Source organism: Cloeon dipterum, chromosome X, assembly GCF_949628265.1.
Source record: "Cloeon dipterum chromosome X, ieCloDipt1.1, whole genome shotgun sequence".
NCBI classification, from domain to species: domain Eukaryota; kingdom Metazoa; phylum Arthropoda; class Insecta; order Ephemeroptera; family Baetidae; genus Cloeon; species Cloeon dipterum.
This window is the reverse complement of record NC_088790.1, coordinates 8,697,518-8,716,941: the sequence shown is the minus strand read 5'-3', so window position 1 is coordinate 8,716,941 and position 19,424 is coordinate 8,697,518. Positions and strand designations below refer to the sequence as shown.

The window sequence follows — 19,424 nt, the reverse complement described above, 5'->3', positions numbered from 1 at the left end:
TTCGATTTAATACGAAGACAAGAAGTTCAGATTAGGAATAAAATAAATTGCTGATATTAATATAAAAATTATTTTCAAGGCGTCGTGTTAAATACTTTTATCAACTCATTTTTATAAGTTGTGCTTGACGTGTAAAGGAAAACACATATTTTTTTAAATTCGCAAGAAATTTATTACTCAAGGAGAAAAATACCGAAAAACATTTTTGAATCAAATGCTTGGATGAATTTAATCATTTCCATTAGGTCTAAACTGCAAGAATGCAGGCTACAAAATATGTCAGACAGACCGATTCAATGTAAAAACCTCACACCAGTTCATTAAGTTCAGACATTCCACACAGGAGATTGTGCTTGGACGAAACGCGCTGGTCGTCTCAGGTGCCTCAGAGAGTGTAGAGCATCAAAAGGCCACTTCAAAGAGGAAGGCCGAAAAGGCGGCCAGCAATCCGATTATCCAGAGAAGAAAGGCTCCCGTGAGGTGGCTCAGCCTGATCTTGACGTGGCCAGCAGGCCATTTGTTGCCGTCGGCGGAGCTGGGTCCTCGCAAAACGTCGCGCTCCCACTTGACCAGAAGACCCGCGGCGTTCAGGTGGCCAATTAGGGAATCGATGCGGCCCGAAAGGGGGTCCCCCCTGCGCGTTAGGAAGGCCACCGGCAGGAACGACTCGATGCGCTTCATCACAAAGATGTGGCGCTTGAGATACGGGTCGGCTCGCACCATTCGCTCGAGCACGAGGTCGGGACCCAGGAAGGCGGCTCCGCCCTCCGCCACCTGCCGCAGGACGCCCATTACGCTCGACCGCCCAACTGTTTCCGTCCGTCGCTCAATCGGCGGCAACCGCTGGTCCTGCTCCTCCACCAGAATGCGCTGGTTAAAACACAGCTTGTACAATTTGTGTGAACTTGAGATGAGCTGCAAATATTGAAATAAAAATCAGCACCATCGTCAAATCAGACACTATTTCAATGTCACACAGGAATGTTTCGTTTATTTTATTTAGTTCTGTATAAAAAGGTTGATCCATGAAAATAAATTAATTTTTTGATTCTTTGACCCTAATTTAGTGAACTTGTATAGTTGGTAATCGTGGGGAACTTGTGACACGGTTGGCAATGCTATATTGGCCGCTGCAAACTTGTTAGGCGTAAAACGTAGAACATTTTGGATGCCAAGTTTTGTGTTTACTTCTAACAGAACCTGAGTTACAGATCACTGAAAAATTGGCTTTTTTAAAAATCTCAAACTTTGAACCAATGTAAAACAGCATTTTTTTGGAATTTTGACCTATTATTTTAGGGTTCAACACATGTCTCCTAGGGAAACATCTCCACAAAATTCATCAAGATCTCAAGACCTTATGCCAAGGAGGGGTCGAGTTTATTCAAAACACGCCTTATAGCTTCTGAAGATATGATTGTGGAACGTTTTGCCTCGATACAAACGCAATTTTCCCAACTTTCCCATCAAAAGTAGTTAATTGAAAAACACAAACAAGCTAACAGTCGATTGCAGTTGCCAGTTGCAACAAAAGAGACATCACGTTAAGCGCGAGTGACTGCTTTTTGCATCAGAAAGGCTTTCAATCCACGTGTCACACTCAGAGGGATCTATGCAACAAGTGCGACCGGAAAGCGCAAACGGTTGCATAACTATCGCTTTCACAAGCGTTCATTCGAGTGCGGCTGCAATATGACGCGATCGTTTGCACACTTGAAACCTTTCGGTGTAATAAAGTGCTACTCTTGCAAAAAGCCAATATAGTTTGCGAGAACGCATTATTGTGAGAGTGTGCCAAGAGTCTGAAAGGAATATAGGTCAAAGAGGAATTGCATAATTTCACTAGTTGAAGATGCAGATTTTACTGGAAATCCCAGTCAATGCAATGATTTTTCAAATGCAGGTCCCGTGATGCAATGATTGCTTCTGAAATTTAATGCTGTGCTAAGTTAGTTTAAAATTTGTTTTCGATCGTACTTTTATGCAATTTTTTTAGGCGTTCTTGAAAATTCATAGCAAGGTCTTGTTTCAGGATGTTTTGAAATTTTCCTGGAAGCAAACAACTGTTCTCTTTGTCGCTAAAAGCTTAGGTAAAAATCGAGTTCATGCTCAGAGGTGGAAAAATTCAATGGTTAGGATTTCGCAACCGTGCCAGAAGTCTTCCAATCGAGCCACTCGGGGTGACGCAAATAGAATCCTCGAGCGAATATTCACTGCACTCGAACCTGGGTAGGTGTTTCGATCTGCTGCTCGAACACGGGCACGGTGAGGATGCTGGAGAGCTGCGACTGGTACGAGGCTGCGAGGATGAAGCATCCGATGCGGATTCCGATTACGGCTAGACGCGGCGCCGTTTTCAAAGAGCCACTCGACGCGCCTAGCATCGTTGACACGGCATCGACGAACGCTTTTGAGCCGGACAGCCCGGCCCAGAAACGAGCCACCAGCCAGATCACGCACGCCGTCACCAGCACCGAGACCCAGGCCGACCTCTGCAGTGGCAGCACCAGGTTCAGCATCGACGCCGCCGGTTTCGCCAGTGGAACCGCCCATGCCGAGTTGGAAACCATCAGAACCTTGCTCTTGGATATCAGAGTGCTATCCACTCTGAGAAAATATTTTCTTTTTGTATTATCAACACAGACAAGATCAAAGAGTGCGGGAAATAGCAAATGTCAAAATTATACATCAATTAGAAAACTAATAAATAGAAAAATTTTATAAAGAGGATAATATGATTAGAAGTTAACATACAGGTGCAATAAAAAGACAAAAATTATGGTAAAAGATCTTTCAAAACTCTTAAATCCACATTATCCGGAAACGCAGCAGCCAATGACAGAAATGGATTGCCTACATCTTTTTATAATGATTCATTGCTAAACCAGAGTGTTTGTCCGAAATGAGAGGAAACAAAAAAATGATTCATAATTGAAGCGTATCTTATTTAAAGATAAAATGGTCACTTACTCAAAATTAACCGGCAAGCAAAGTAGATCCCACGTCCCATTGAACAGTTGCGAAAGAGGGTCTTTAAAGTCCGTCACACAGTTGGCCGAGTGTGGTGCAACCTTCAGCGTGATGTGAAGCCGCAGCCTTTGCGCCAGTGTCTGGTAAATGAGAGCGAAAAAACCCTTGGCGTGTGCAACGGGCAGCACCGTCCCCGCCGGAAAGGGGACGTCGAGGATCGGGGGCCAGTGGTAGGCCGGCAGGCGGATTTTCCGGGGCTCATCGCACTCGAGCAGCTGCTGCGGCCGGCAGTCGACGTTATGCGTGACGTGCAGACAGCGGACGCAGCCCTGCGTCCAGCCATCACCGCACGCCACCCCGTCCACTGGAAAGAGCTGCAAGAGGACGAACGGCCCGGCGAACTCCAAAGGCCGCAGCCGCTTCTGCAGCTGCAGCGACTGCTCGGCCGATGCGACGATTGAAATAAGTACTGCTGAGCCCAGCAATGGCTGGAGCTGGAAGGGGCGCTCTCCTGACGGATCCAGCACCATTACGGGCTTGGAGAAGGTTGGAATGAGGCTATCCGCGGTGGCGCGAACGAAAATAAACGTGTGCTTGGAAGAAGGGACGTCCTCTAAAGAGTGCAGGCACAGGTGCAACGCCAGCGGAAACAACGCACTGGTGTTGAACGACAGCATTTTCTAGTAAATGGGCCGGTTCTGCCGACTAAGCTGCAATAGAAAACGCAGTTTTATAAGGCAGCAAGTCTAGGCGATAATGGCGCATGGTAAAACACGGCCTATTAATATGATGTAACGCGCAAGGGTTAAATATTTATCAAAATTAATTTTAACGTGGCTACGTAAAATTGTAATGAATGAAAAAAGTGTGTGCACAGCAGCTGTTTCAGCCTCTCTTAGGCCTCATCAGAAGTTACAAAGACGAAGTCCATGCCACATAATCATTTTAGAAGACTCTGAACCACCGGTTATTGAAATTGATTGATTGCACTGATTGCTTAGCACTAATCAAAAAGGGAACGAGTGAGTTGGATACTTGTTGTTAAACTTTATAGACGATATTTGTTAAGCCTCCCTATACTGCGACTAATCTTTCTCGTTACAAAAAATCTATTATTGATTTCCGCTTCCAAAATAAAAAAATCTAGAAGAAATTTAATTTAACTTCCCATCTTTATTCACTACAACTGGAATAAATACTGTATTGTTTTTACTTCTAGTTCAATTTTATTTTCTGTGTGATCTTTTGTTGTCAGCAAAGTTTTGTGATTTCTTTTACTCTTGATCTTTTTCACTCATGGCAATCCTTACCCTCCACAATTTTCTCGCAGGATTTTGATTACCGTCTTGTCTTTCGTGCGAATCAACAGCTCTCGAAGCCGCAGCCTCTTGACCCGAATCCGCAGCCAACGCGGGCAACAACAAGTTGTTTGCGTGCTGAAGAGAGAGTTTTGCAACTTTTTGTTTGAATTCGAGCAGCAGACTTTGCTCTTTGTCTTTGCAAAAGGCGAACAGAAAAACAGTTTGCAGCAGCGCAGAGACGCGCAGGTGGAACACGTACTTATTGAATATTAAAAGAGAGTGAGAGAGCGACTTATTGATTGGCGCCGCGCTCCCTCTGCCTTCCCACCCGTCTCCAGAGCATTTTCTTTAATACACACGGCAACAAAACAAAAAAGTTTTTTGTTTGTTGCCAAAAAGTTGGGGTGGAGGGGCAGAAAGCACCCGGCCAAAAGTGCTGCTGCAGCTTTTTCATATTTCCCCCAGCCATCAGAGAGCTGCGACTGTCAAACGTGACGGGGTGAAGCTTACCTGCAGCGCGCGGGATTACACCCGCTGTGTGTCCACCAGAAGCTTTTTCAATAAAATGCGAGCGGACACTGGCATATAAAAATGATAGCACGGGCAACTGAACACGGAGACACGGTTGAAAGCTGCACGGCCGCACGACACCAACAACAATAAATATATTTATGGCGGCGGGCGGGCAGGGAAAAACGATTTATTGATATTATGCTGTGCGGGTGCCTTTTGCCACGCTCTTCCATTCTGCTTTGGTTCGAGGGAACAATCCATGCAACTGAAAAATAATCAATCTCTCCCGAATCATCATTAATTAGTCTAACTATTGTATAAAAAAGTTTTCCTGGAGTAACAAGAGCTTGGGTTAATTTGTATTAATTGGAAAGTGAAGGGGATTATTTCAAAAGACGAGGGAGCACCATTTTAGTTTGCTCATAGAATGAGGAAGGAGACAAGAGTCGATCAAATTCTGCAGACTTCAATCAAGCAGCGCGCAAGAGCTTCTCCAGAGGCTCTATTAGTTAATTGGAAGTTAAAGTGGTCCTTCTTTAGGCTGATTGAATCGCTGCCTTCAATTCGAGATTTTCCTACTGCGCGTACAAAGACGCGTCTGCTGAGGGCAATTTAATCATTTAGAAAAATATGAGTTTACTCATTCAAATTATGTAGTTTACAAGAAATATTAAATATTGTTTGTTCAATTTAGAGATGCCTTTAAAGGAAATTCCATTTGATATTTTTAGGAAAACTATAGCCACTATTAAGAATAACTGAATGCGGCTCTACTCAATGTGGAATATTAAATCTGGGTGGTAAAAGCTAATAGTGAAAATTCAGCGAGGAAACATTACATATCACGATTTTCATACTCAATAGCAGCTGTTTTGGACCCGCAGATCTGATCAGCAGTACTTCATCTCCAAAATAAAATTTATTAACCACAGTATTAGATGAAGATAACTGTGAATCAGTGATCGTCGAAAACGACCGAATTTACTCCTTTGAAGTAAGTTCGAAAAGAGGATACAGTGACGAAATCTTGCCACTCGTCGTCTTTGTGATTTACCCTTACCTTATAACATTCACAAGCTCAAAAATTATATCCGTTGTAATGAAAAGATAAGTTTTTCATTTTCCAGCATGAGAATTTATGAAGGAATAATTCCATTATACCCTTCTGACGACTGTGAACTGCGGCCGCATTTAAAAAGGATTTTAGATATCAAATGCCTGAGACATATTTCTGATATTCCCATTTGAGAAAAAATTTAACAAAGAAAGAAATACACTCCCAGGTTTAATCTTTAATTTTCCCCAAAGTGTAGAGCTATTCAGTAATTATTGAATTACAAGTTTATTCCCGAATGCGCATGCCCTTCTTTGTCTTAAAATAAAGCCACTGTATTGATGATTTTAAGTTTTTTTTTTTAAATTTTGTCCGCATTACTGGGATGCAACCATTTGTAAAGTGCTTAAGCTACTTAACTAGTTTTACTTGTCAGTTATAATAAGTAGTATTGCATGCATTGCTAACCAAGTCGTCGCTAATTAGTGTAGTGACTACGATCGCAAAGGTCCTTTGCATTATGCATTCATTTAATTAGGTCGTGCTTTTTGCAGCTTAGTTTACCACCATCAGGTTGTTTCAAAGTATGTATTTCTAATGCTGTAAGCTGCAACTAAATATTCCGCTAGATCGTTGGAAATGTTGAAATCAGCTGATGCTGATTCTGATTTTGTGAAGAACAACAATCGCACAAAAATGCAAGATGTGACCAAATAAATTAGCATTTTCTTGCGTTTATAACTAACGAGATACTTAAAAAGAAGTTCGTCGATGATGTAACTCTGTGTAGCAATTATTGTGGTAATACAAATAGGAAGATACACCACTGGTGTTTAAGCTGCCAAGATGAATAAGAAATAAGGATCTTTAAAATGCACGCACATCATGTATTTGTTTTTCTAATTGCAAGAATCCTAGTTTGCAATAAAACGTTCCTGTTTTTAAATATACTGTTTTTTGTTCTTCATTTTTCGAGAGGAAAGCTGTATCTGTCTATGAGGGAACAAAGCTGAATTAAACAATCAATAAAATTCATCCAGTCGTTAGTGTTTAGCTGAATAGGCGAGCGAAAAACACCATGCTGGCTGCTTGAAGCACAAAATCGAACCTAATAGGAACTTAAAATTTAAGGCTATGAATGAATAAATTACCTCTAAAATTGATATTTTGTCATTTCCGGCGCTTTCAATTGACCAAAAAGGTTTATCAAAAACGTACTATAGCTTCCTTTTTATTCTTCCCGAATGAAAGGAAAAGTCGAGAAAAATCCCAAAGCTAAAAAGGGGAAGTTCAGGGGAGAGTGAAGTAGTACGTCAGCCAGTATACTTTGCAAATGTGAGCTTTCCACCTGAGAAAGAAATTCATCACAAATAAAACTGCTGCAACGCGCACTGCAGCTGGATATATAGCTGCAAAACTACGAGTTCCAGGCGATTCAATTTTTATTTCAATGACACCGAGTATTTTGGAAAAATTATCGACTTCATCGTCCAGATGTGGACATACATAACATGTGATCTTCATCATCTGCGGACGAAATCTATTCATAAAATAGCAAATTATGGCAAACCATAATATAAGACAAGTGGAAGATCTCGTAGATTGAGCCGGCTTTTATCGATACGCGTGTAATAATGCTCGCCAAAATTTGAAGTGGTGTGGTAACCGACACTTTTTTATTTACAAAATAGGCTTGTCATGGCTTTCATTTCGATTTGTGTAAAAAGAAGCAGTGAAACAACAACCAAATGTTTTTACCAATTCCATACGAAGAGAATAGTCATTTTTTATTTGTAATATAACCATAAAATATAATTAAAATCTGGCGATTTGTTTTTATGCTAGGGAATGATTCTTCTGAATTTAATTAATTTTTTATTAGGGAGACTCTCCAATTTCATTCAAGCGCTGCGGGTAGTAACAAGCAGCTTGACCTAACAATGAAATCATCCCCATGTTGACACCTGATGCCGCGCCGAGTGGCTAATAAAAAGCGGCATGGTCGAGCGTATTTTAATTAACAGGCTAATTGCACTGGTTCTCATTCAACGCACTCGAAAAAGCAGCAATAAGGGCTTTAAATATCCACGCGACCTGCAACATTGGTAGCGCGTGCAGAGGTGCAAAAAACGTGTCCGCAGCAGCCCCCGAAGAAGCGGCATCCAGGCCGAGGGGTGGCGGGTGGGGTTGCAGGCAGCGGGCGGGCCAATGAGCGGCGAGGGCAGCGCTCAGGCGCGGTGCCGCTTACGTCGGCCGGCCGGCCGAACGGAACGGCTCTGGCTCATTCCCGCTCGGAGCAACGGCGCTTGCAGGAGCTTCGGCAGCAGCTGCGGCCAGCCTTGGCGAGCCAACGCCGCGACCTGTTGCCGCCGCCGCCACCACAGCCGCCGCCGACATGCTGAGCCCCAAGATGCAGCGCACCGTGCGCGTCAACGACAGCCAGCTGGTGATGCTGTCCGAGCGCGCCCACTACGACCACAACATGACCGGCTACCTCTACAAGAAGACCGCCGACAGCACCAAATGGCAGCAGCGCTGGTTCGTCCTCTACCAGGTAAGAAGACTTCAACGCAGGAGCCTAAACCTAGCTGTCAGCGCTTGCCCCCCCAATTTTAGCTGCAGACCTTCGACACCGAGCCCACCATTTTTCATGCCCTCTAATGTGAAATGATATTTATTATTTTGCGAACAGAAAAGATTTTTGTTCTTACTAATGAAATAATGTATTTTTTCCGTCGCAAACTGGTGCTCACTCAGCTTCAAAAACAGCATTGTTGCAAAAAATTGAAAAGGGGATAATGCAAGGAGAAACCCCATTTTTAACTTTCTGTTTTAACATTTTTGTCTCTTGAGTTCCACAGTCTCGGTACTAAATGAGAAGCTTGAGCAAAATATTAACGATTCATCATTGGTTTATCACAGTTAAATCAGTCTTACCATCTTGGTGTGTTCGTTCAATGCCAAAATGACCATCAAAAAATATTTTTTAATCAATAAACTTGATTTATAAATGTTATCCAGAGACAGTACGTTTATGCTTTATACTTCTCGAGATTTCAGGATTTAGAAGGTTACATAACAATTAAGAATTTTACGATGAGAAAGACTACAAGTTTATTATCAAAATTGCTTAACTTACTAGAATTTTCATGTATGATAATTGATTGTGAAAATTCTCAAAATACATTGTTAAATAATTAATTTCCTTGTTGGCTGTTTTTCGTTTCTTGCGGTCGCTCCACAAATGAAATTGTGGTTGATAAAGCGACGGAGATAAGTAAAACATGGTCTAATTTCACAGTTCATTGTGGTTTAACCTTGTAGCGGTTCCCGCTTATTGGCGTTAACTTAGTTTGTAACCTTTAGATGTCACTTGTAACTGTATGATAAGCTTTTCTCATTTACCCTGTATAATACACCTTCACTGACCGCTCACCTACGCACGCATACGGTCATGTCGCATTTACCTCTCCGGCCGGGAGTATAATGTCGTGCGCATATATGATGCTTGTAATAACTTATAGACCCGAAGATAATACCGGGTCTTAATTATGGATTAAATCTACGACTACTAAGGAACTAGATGCATTTCCTTTTGGCTCGAACCGAGTAACCCCACAACCTCTTTCCTTGCGGAGACACCATTTACATCTCGTTTATGAAACGCGATAATGCTGATCTAGACGATTCCGCGGTGCTACAGCATGAGGTTTTTCAAATGAGAAAATTATTTTACTCTAGGCATAGTTGATAAATTAAAGTATATATGTATATAATTTAATGTTAACTTTATAATTTTTCCCACCTATTTCCTGAAAAATAATTTCCTATAAGGTTCACGAATATTCATCTAATAAAAAATTACAAGAATCTGATTCATGAAAGAGTAGTAAAATCTGTTGAAACACTGAAGAAAGCGTGAACAAATACAGTATATTTTAATCCCAGATATTTTTAATTCGAATTTGTATTCACAATTCATCGCAGATGAAATAACAACGCTCACAATCAGAATGCGGTCTCCACCATTGATGCTGTCTTCTTTATCAAAAGAGGAAAAAGCTTACGCAATGGAAGCCTTTCAAATGCGAATTGCTTATTATATTCATAATCAAGAATGTCAACATCCATAGAAAAGGAAAAAATCAAGTGGAAGATTCCAATCTATCGCAATGAGGATTTTTTATTGCCAGCGCATTCATTTCCTTTTTTTGCAACGCGATATGCGCCTTATTTCTTTATTCTTTGCGTCAGCATGCTATTAACCTCATTAAAATGCAATAAAAAACTTGGAAGATCTTTGATACTTAACATTTATTTCATCTCGATTATAATTGCAATTCTAGTGAGGAAAGGAGAAAAATCCCATCATTCATTTCCCACTTCGAATCTGGTTTTTTCATCAGCTTTGCTCTCTGGAGCGACATTCACGATTTTTCACAACACCATCCATTAATAACTTGGCTGCAGCATGAAATCGAGGCCTGTACGTTAATTCCCGACGGGGTGCACACCTGAGTCACCGCCCGTCAGGTGAAAAAACGAACGCGCGCGTCGCGTAATTGGATTCGTGACCTGAGTACTCGGGACTCGTCTTTTGTCACCCAAGCTGCTTTCCTCGATAAAGATATCGAATTTTATTTTTTTTTTCTGGCGGCTCCTTTCCATTGACAACACGTACAGATACAGATGCTCCCCAGCGTGCTGTGGACCCGAAATTGGCTGTAAAAGCGACGCGCGCGCGGTCGTGAAATTAGCCTCCGCGCACACTTTATGTCTACACTACTTGTGTCTGGCTGCGAATTTCGGCGAATTAAACGACCATGAACACATGTTTGTATGTATGCGATTGTTTTATCGCCGCTGCCAACCGTGCAAACAACGCAGCGATGACGGTGCTTTTGTTCGCCCGGCTGGTGCGGATGTTGCGGGTCGGAGAACTGATAAAAACTTACATCGACACTCGGCTCTGCCTCCTGCTTAAAAGGAAATTTCAAAAGTTTGGCAATTTATCGAGTGCTGCGTGCCCTTCACAGAAAACTTATGATAAACAGATCTTGAGAAAATAGGCCGGAGAGCCATCCGATTTTGTGGGAAACTTTTTCAGCTACGTTTCTCCCCGATATTCAAATCAAATAATAAATACTCCTTTTGAACTAAACATTTTTTTCATTTCACTCATATATTTATGGCTATCATCTCGTTAGCATAAATTTGGTTATACAGGCAAAATTCAACATTGATGATGTGCATAGTTTTAATTTTAGATTTTGCGCTAAACAAACATGTTGTGTTATACAGAATGTTAATCAAACTGAATGGTTGATTACTAGAGCAGCATTTAACTAAATTATTTCGTTTGTAACCAACGTTGAATGCTTCCACTCCACGTTTTGCAATTTCTCTTCGTGTTCGCTAAAACAATGTAAGCGATCAGGCTCGTAGAGCAAACTTGCTCAGCACAAAGGATCGTATTGACTTACAGGACATGTGCCTTTGCTTGGAGAGGAGAAAACCCCCTTTTAAATTAACCAAGAGCGTAGCTCTATTTGCTTTTACTATCAAATCGGGCCGTTCTGCTAGTGCAAATATAATTTAAACTAATGCTGAAAATATTTTAGAACTCTGCAATGGAACAAACTGCGTTCGAATTAACTTTTATGTAAATTTCTGCCATGTTATATTATCCTGTGAATAAACAATTCACTGTCCATTAGAAAGATGGGGAAGTCCACTCACGAAGCAAACATGAGAACGCAGCAAAAATACTTTAATATAATCCAGTTGAGCAAACACATCAAAGTGTTCGAAATTCACAAAATCTGACTGGGCATCAGAATAATAGGAAAATCGATTTTTTTTTCATGAAATTAAATCATCAGAAAACTTAATTATTTAGTCCGTAAAGATGAAAACCACATTTTTAATCATGACTGAGAACTTCATTAAAAGTTTAGTAAAAATGCGACAGCAAAATTGGTTCGGTTTCGGTTCAAAATTACAGCAATTTTTTACTGTAACATAAATTCCAAAAATATTTATATTTTAATTATAGTTAAAACTATAATTATTTGGTTTTTGTGGGAATTTTATTTATAGATACAGCCAAGAAAATTCTATTCAGATGAAATGCCTATAAAAAGTTATCGAGTCAACAAGAAAGCAGGTATTACGTCACAACAGTGCGACAAAGCCAAACTCGGCAGCGTTTGATCACATCGCGCGAGCAATCAATAATTAGTCATTGAATGGCAATTATTGGGGAAAGAAAGGAGCTATGTGGGCGCGTTACGTGTCGGAGAGCAGCTTCTAATTATTCACGTCAGGCGGAATGCAACGTGAAAGAGTGAGGGGTGGTGTCAAACGAGGCGTGCTCGGCGGAACAAGTGGATCGGAATAAGTGATCTCTCGCTCGCGCCGCAGCAGCCGCCGCTCCGCGCGCCTTATTTACGACTCTTTTAAACGATTCTTTAGGTCTTCGGAGCTACTTTTACGGCCAAATTAGGATGAATCGGCCACCCGTGCTGCAGACATCATAATTCTTCATCGCACGCTCCACCATATTTCGCAAAGTTGCTGGCACCAGTTCATTTTGCAATAACACGTTTATCCGTATAGGCAAATTCGAACTCCGCGGGTAATTTTTAAAAGTCACAAATATATAGGACTCGTTTAGCAAACCGAGCAGAATTTCGTAAATTATAGGAGCATAAACAGTGGCTATCCGAGAACGTGTCATATCATTTTCCATTGACATTTCAACTATAGCCATTTTGTAGTTTTTTTCTTTTCTTTAATCAACTCCCTGTATGTGTATTTTTCTAATTTTCAGTTGTTAACTAATTTCAGCTACATGTGCTAATGCATACAGCTATTTAACCAAATATGCAGGCGGGCAAATAAATTTATACGTAATTTCTCCATTATTTTTGTTTTCGAATTAATCAGTTTCGGTGTAAAGCAATTCAAGAATTCATTTTTATCGTGGACGTAACCTATTGATTTTAGAAACAATTCATGGTGCTTTCATTCTGCAATATGTGCACCCGTGCAAAACGGGAAAATAGGAGCAGCAGAGCAAGTCAGGCGAGCTAACTCTGAAATTGGAGTTGCCGCAGAGGAAAAGAGGAGAGTTAATTAACACACGCCGTGCCTGCTGCTCTCATTTTTGATTTGTAAAGGAACTCACTCGAGCAGCATGCGAGGAGATTATTCAAAATTCATTCGGGAGCCGCCCGGTCGGCCGCGCGCTAGCGTTATGAAAAATTCAAGTTTTGGCGAAAATTGCCCGGGATTCGGTGGTGCGGCAAAGATGCTCGCGCACGTACACACACTGGAGACTGGAGAGAGTGAGCGTGCACACATTGTTGGCGATTAAGGCATTACTGTTAATGGAATTTTGGAGAAACAAAGGGCGTGGCTGCGTGTTGTCTGTTTCCTGACGTTGATGGTGGTGTGGTGCGCTAAAACAACATCAATGTTGCGTTTGCGGTCTGATTCCTCAAACATTAAATATTCAATCTAAGCGTGCCACGAGAGCAACAACTCGTAACGTGAGCTGAAACTAGACGCTTGCGGAAATTATGCAGACTCTGATGCCCATCGATTTTGCCCTCTCTATTTCAAACACGTACGCCATCACTTTATATTATCTCCTCTCTTTTGACCTCTTAACCTAATAAATTAATTTCTATTGCATCTACTTTTGATCATTTCAAGGACATGGGCGTCAAAAATCTTTTATATTTAGCCTTATATGAAATCATTGCGTCTTTGAAAATTTTCAATTATAGCGTTAAAAATACGTGTTAGTTCTCCTTGTACAACAGTTCTTTGCTGTAACTACTTCAAAAATTCAACGGGGCTCTGATTTGAATTAAAGAAAATAATGACATTAGTTTTTAGTTTCGACATCCATGTCTTTTTATTGCCTACAATAACAGTAACGCATCATTTACCCGATTGATAATAATATATGACAGCAATAAATTGCACCTCACCATATCTCCATCCGGATTCAGAATATGGCCTATTAAAGGCCAAACAAACAAAACAAACATTACATGATCCCGGGCGATATCGTCCATTACACGCACTCAGCGCGTCAGGAACTTCTGGGGCCATTAGAATTCTTTCTCTCCGAGCAAATAGCATAAATATGCAAATAAATTTGCACCCCGTCTTGTCGAGAGGCGTATGCAAATGTTCTCTTCAGCCGCCGTGCAGACAGATCCGAGTGACGCTATAGGAGAGAACAAAGAAAGCGCTCCCCTGCAATAAAATAGGGAACGACGAGGAAGAGAAAGAAAATAATAAACAAACTTCCACTTTAGCTGATTTCGTCATTCTCTCTTCTGGCAAATATTTGTTTGCAATGGTGTATTTGCTGTTAGGAGTTGATTTGTGCCTGCAGTGGTGGCGGGCGGGAATTAAGTGGCAGCTCTGCTGTTTGCTTTAGTTCAGGGGTTTGCTTATCGCGCGGCCTTTCGCTCGGCTGGGCAAAAGTCTTCTACCACTTTGCGTGCTCTTTATTTCATTTATAAGCGCAAACTGGGAATGCGTGCTCGTGTGAGGCCAATGGAATTATTTTTTGCCAACACAAGTTTCAGTCTCTTCAGTCTTTGCTGCATTTGACGTGCGTGTGCGTACCATATTGCTTTCCTCTGTTGATCAAGGCCGGCAAAGTACAAAGTAAATTAACAGCAGATTTACAACTACTAAAGTTTCAGAGCTAAAGGATACTTTATTCAAAGCTTCAGTTTGAAATAGCTGTAACGAGCCACCTTTTGTTTGATACGAGTGCTGGACAAAGAGAGAGGGGCTGTGTATTTTGACGTCAGCCGCTAAAGAGATAAATACACGAATGAATTGAAGAGTCGTGCTTAATGAAAATAGAGACAATGATAACTGACAATCCTAAAACCTTGCAATGTAATTATTATGGCAGGGTATCAGGATTTTTTCCCCATTGTCGTAACCTGCGGTCTTGGTCGTGCCCTGAGCGTCAAAATGTTGTTCCCAATTTCTACGTCCAGCGGTGGCCTTTTCTCATTTTTCTGCTGCTCAAAGATATTTCTCCGCTATCCGCGTTCTTTCATCCTTTAATGATGTGCTGTGCGTTCAGTTCATTCCCGCCGAAAAGCTCTTTATTTAAATTTTGGTCGTTGAATTTAGACCTCTCTTGAAAGCATTTTCCTCTCTTCAATAAGATATTCATCTGCGTTGGCAACTCTTCCTTGTATTTTGCTCCAGGGAAAATCGAAAAGCAGCGGTATTCGTGGAAAGGGAGAGGCAAAAGCGCAAACAAAGCGGCGCGGATTGAAAAAGAAGTAAATTTGCGTGTTGCTGGCAGCGCAGGCCTCACATATGACAAAATTACATGGAACCGTAACACACACACACACAATATTAATGATCACGCTGAGTGAGTGAGCAGCGCTCAGCGAAAACAGCCGCGAGGCAACAGGCTGTGCGTTTCCGCGTGCGCCCCCCAAATCGATTCGCAGCGGGCGGCAGCAGCCGTCTTGTTTTGCCTGCCGTACCATTACAACATGCTCTCTCGGCACGCAGGAAATTCGTTTTGGCACAAGGTATTTCGCTTGCAATTATCCCCCCTCCCTGGCACATCCGAATTCCCTGACTGTGCCGCAGCCAGCGAATCAGGTGAAATTTCCTTTCTGTTTGTCTTTGAGTGAAATTCGCTCTCTGTGGTCTGAGTCTGAATCTCGCTGTTTCCCCTGCCTGCCTGCGTGGAGCGAGGAATTCCTTTCATTTCGTGAAGAGAAATCCGGGTTCATCACATACACGCACAGACCGAGTCATTTATCCTTTTCAAATTTAGCTTTGAGCCCATTTTTCACATGCTGTAATTCTAAAAATTCGACTGCTTTTGGACCTGTGGAAATGTGATACAGAAAATGAGGTTGGAACATTGCAAATCTGAACCAGTGGATTTGCACTTAGAAACAGAGATATAAACTCTTTTATTTCAAATTGTGATCGAATAAAAATTCAATTGTTAGCAAATCCAGCAGTTGTAGCAAACGAATCGCAAATTTGACGCACCATTGAAATCCATTCAGTCGATGGCTTAGAGGCATTCCATCGTGCCATTGGATATAAATTAGAGCACACAACACCACAAATAACCATTTATTCACGAGGCACGCATCCAATATTCCGATAGGCATCTACACTAATTTAAACTGTCCCGCGACGCAGGCACGCAAACACAATTTTAATTACTTCACACGCGCCTCTGTTGGGTCATGCATCATTGTTAAGGCTGCTCTGCACTACTATTAAGCTATAGCGATGCATGCCCTTTACGCTTGTTCGCGGGTCCGCATGAATACCCTACTACTTGCAACGTGCAAGATGAAATTAAAATTTCTAGAATCCATTTGCCATCCTTCTCGCCTGCTCTCAGTCTCATCCACTCGCGTGTTGGCATGTAATCTCGGTAATGCGTTTGCAACTCCTAACGAGTCGCAGGATCAGGGTTGACGGTGTTCCCTTTGAACGGCAAATCCGGCTGCCAAGTGCCAGCAACGGGGTGGCTCTCGAGCGAGCGTATCAATAATAAAACAGGCGGGCACGCAACAGCTACATCAGAATGTAAATTACGGTGTCACGACGGCGCACACATTAAAGTGCATTCCGACTCGCCGACATTAACGCGAACGCGGCGCAGAATTATTTAATGCCTCTCGTAAGTGCCTCTTTCCACTTTTAATAACACGCCCCTCTATCTTTTCGCCAGCTGGCTTTTCATTTGCGGCAGTAACCCTGCTTTTATTCCAGCTGCGGCGTTCGCGATTATTGCTCTCAATCGTAAAATGAAGAGCCATAAAAAACGATCAACTTTGCGCCCAGGGCTTGGGCCGGGCTTGGGGCCGCATGGCGGTGCGAATCTTTTGTCAAAGCTTTACGGCCGCTGTTGCGCATGAATATTTATTAGCTACGAAATGTGCTAATTTTTGGTTACGAGAGCGGTAATAAAAGCGCCCCGCTGCCTCTGTTCTATGAAGATACAGCTCTTTAGCGGCCTTTTCATGGCCTCTCCCAGGGATTTTTGCCTATAGAAAGTTGAAAGAGCTGCGCGGAGAGGAGGCTAATTTTCTCTTTAATTTTATTAAGAAGGCCGACCCATTCAGCAACTCTCGGAGGATCAAAAGCTAATGAGAAATCATTAATCTGTTTGAATATCAAGATTTCTTTCAAATATCGCTCAAAAGGCTGCGTGTCAAAGAGGAACTAATGAAAAAGCCGAGGGACGCGGAAAAAGGCAATAATTGAATCGTAAACACGGTGCCACAGCACTCCATTTATTTCGGTTGGCCTGGACGGCGCGAGTAATCGCTTCAAAAGTCATCTTGCGGCGGAAAAATGCGACAGGCGGAAAAGAGGAAGCAAGCGGCCGTTTCAAGCCTGCTTTGATGCAGCGTTCGCATCAGTTTATGGTTACGACGGGGCCGTCATGCGGAAAAAAGAAGAGGCCGCTCGCTTCTGTTGCTTTTTCGTCCGGCCACTTTGCCGGTCTGCCGGCAGGCAATTTGAAATACAAACCGAGCCGGAGCCGGTGCTTTGAAGCAAATTAAACCGACGCACAATCACTGTCCGCCCGCCCGCCCGTCGACGGCACAATACCCATTTCAGGCTCAATTAAACACGCAAATCCTTTCTCCGGCTGTGACGTAATTTGGCTGACTGAGGGCATTATTTTTTACCACGAGACAAAAAGCTGCTTCATATTTTTGGAACAATTTTTTTTTTGTAATTTCAACAGAGTCAGGAAAAATGATTCTCTTTAGAGGTATATTTTTTATTGTGAAGGAGGAAAAGAGAATTTTTGGCTTCTTCTCATTGGATAATGTCTAAAATGGTGAGAGTGAAAAAGAAACCAGACGAGGCAGCGTAGGGAAACCTCTCAGTGATATATAGAACGTCCAATAATAAATCTTGAGTCAGGACTTTTGCTAAATATATAAATAAAATGATCGAACGTTACCGTTCTGATTGCTTTTTATTTCTTCCAACTTGTTGTGAACGGACTCGAATCTTCTATCCCCACAAAATCGCAAAGCCGAAAATCACTCTAAAAGAGGTGGAAAGCGAGAATCCGCACGTATGTTGAACAAATAAGATGTGATGTGCAGAAATTGTACAAATCCTCCTTTTATTCCGGCTCAAGGGGCGTAGAGTGCGAAGAAAGTACGCAAAATAGCAGCAGGCGTGCCCTCATCAATTCCGTTGCCAACGACTCCGCATATCCAGGGTGCGTGTTTTTGCATGCAAGCAGAGATAGAGTTGCGAAACTCGGCTGAAAACAAATGTGCCACCGGTTGCCTCTACTCACTCCTTCCTTGAGCGCCACTGCGTCAACGTCGCATTTTTATGCAGATGAACATCTCATGCAAAACGGCATTATTCATATTTGCATTTTATATTCTTAATGCACAGGAAAACAGCAGGCCGCTCCAAGAAATGTGTATAATACCAAGGGGAAAAACGTACATTGCTCTCCGGAAATTGCGACTTGTGTCTTCTTCCTTTTTTCGACAAGCAGAAAGTTGGGCCTGCTGTACGGCGTGTATTATTTTTCCCTTTCATTCCTCAGCGTCGTCTCGTTCGTAATTTTTCTCGTCCAGAGAGAAAGATGCATGTGGCGGGGGGAAAGTAATCTCGCGGCTTTGCGGCCGTGCAATGATAACACACCGGAAAAGCGTCGAGATTAAATTTTCCACGGCCTTTGTTTGGCGTGTGTGCTTTGCAAGTCAAAAAGCTGCGCCTTTTTCCGGCACACGTGCCTTTCAATTATGCAACGCATAAAAGTGGAAACTCATTAACCAGTGTCCAGACGCGTACATTTAGAGCTCGACGCTACCGACATTACAGTATACCTCGGTCCGTTTATACGTTCTGTTCCGTGATTTTGGATTTAACCGTGCGCTGTTGTGGATTCTACAAAGTGATAAAAATTGCGACAAAAAACAATTTTCACAAGTATCTTTTACTGCTACAATCAGTGAAGCTTTTATATTAATACACCGAAGGAAAATATTGAGCTTTCTTGTGTATCATGCTCAGCACATACAATAAACTGGCCATTGAACGGTGCCGCCATCTGTTAACGACTTTAAACACCGACGACTTTCCCGTCTCTCGCTCGATGCCAAGTAGTCCTCCTAATTTAAATTCAGAGCCAAAAACTTCTCCAGCGTCATATTCCACCTGTGTTTTCCTTTCGGTGTACAAACTAATGAGCTTAGCGGCCAATTTTGTCATCAAAAGCGCCGCTCTTCGGGAGAGCCTAATTACAAGAGCGCAACAACTCTCGCGTTACAAACGAGCCATCATTTTTGTCACGGCACCCACAAATAAATCTGCACCACGCGGTGCGCCATTTAATTTGCGTTTCAGCGAGAGCAATAAATCCGAGTGCTTTTCCCACCGAGGCAAGAATCTAATAATAGCAGAAAAATTATTGTTCGTTGGCGGACGGTCGGCAGAATTTCATGATGCTCTCTCGTCTCCCGGCGGCTCTCCGCCGGCGCTCACCTGGTAGCTCGAGGGAAAAAGTGCAC

At 42.3% G+C, this 19,424-nt stretch overlaps 2 protein-coding genes across 10 annotated transcripts in view; one reads left to right on the top strand and one right to left on the bottom strand.

The window, feature by feature from the left end:
• Positions 1-341: 341 nt before the first annotated feature.
• Positions 342-2,601, bottom strand: LOC135946216 (uncharacterized). Its single transcript, XM_065494341.1, has 2 exons — positions 2,226-2,601; positions 342-915 (listed from the first exon to the last, which is right to left on the bottom strand). The coding sequence occupies exons 1-2, from the start codon at positions 2,568-2,570 to the stop codon at positions 403-405; spliced, it is 858 nt and encodes a 285-aa protein (XP_065350413.1). The 5' UTR covers positions 2,571-2,601; the 3' UTR covers positions 342-402.
• A 5,532-nt stretch (positions 2,602-8,133) lies between these two features.
• Positions 8,134-19,424, top strand: part of LOC135945257 (ras-specific guanine nucleotide-releasing factor 2-like) — a 75,537-nt gene continuing 64,246 nt past the window's right edge. For all 9 annotated transcript variants that reach the window (XM_065492825.1, XM_065492824.1, XM_065492826.1 and 6 more), the window contains exon 1: positions 8,134-8,392. In XM_065492825.1, the coding sequence (XP_065348897.1) occupies positions 8,234-8,392 (159 nt within the window). In that variant the 5' untranslated portion in view covers positions 8,134-8,233. The remainder of the gene's footprint in view (positions 8,393-19,424) is intronic.

What these genes read in the sequence shown, in the direction of transcription:
- LOC135946216 (XM_065494341.1), bottom strand. Translation starts at nt 2,570, where the DNA reads ATGGTTTCCAACTCGGCATGGGCGGTTCCACTGGCGAAACCGGCGGCG. An exon ending in AGATCGAAACACCTACCCAG is followed by an intron (nt 916 to 2,225) that starts GTTCGAGTGCAG and finishes CAATATTTGCAG; the next exon opens with CTCATCTCAAGTTCACACAA.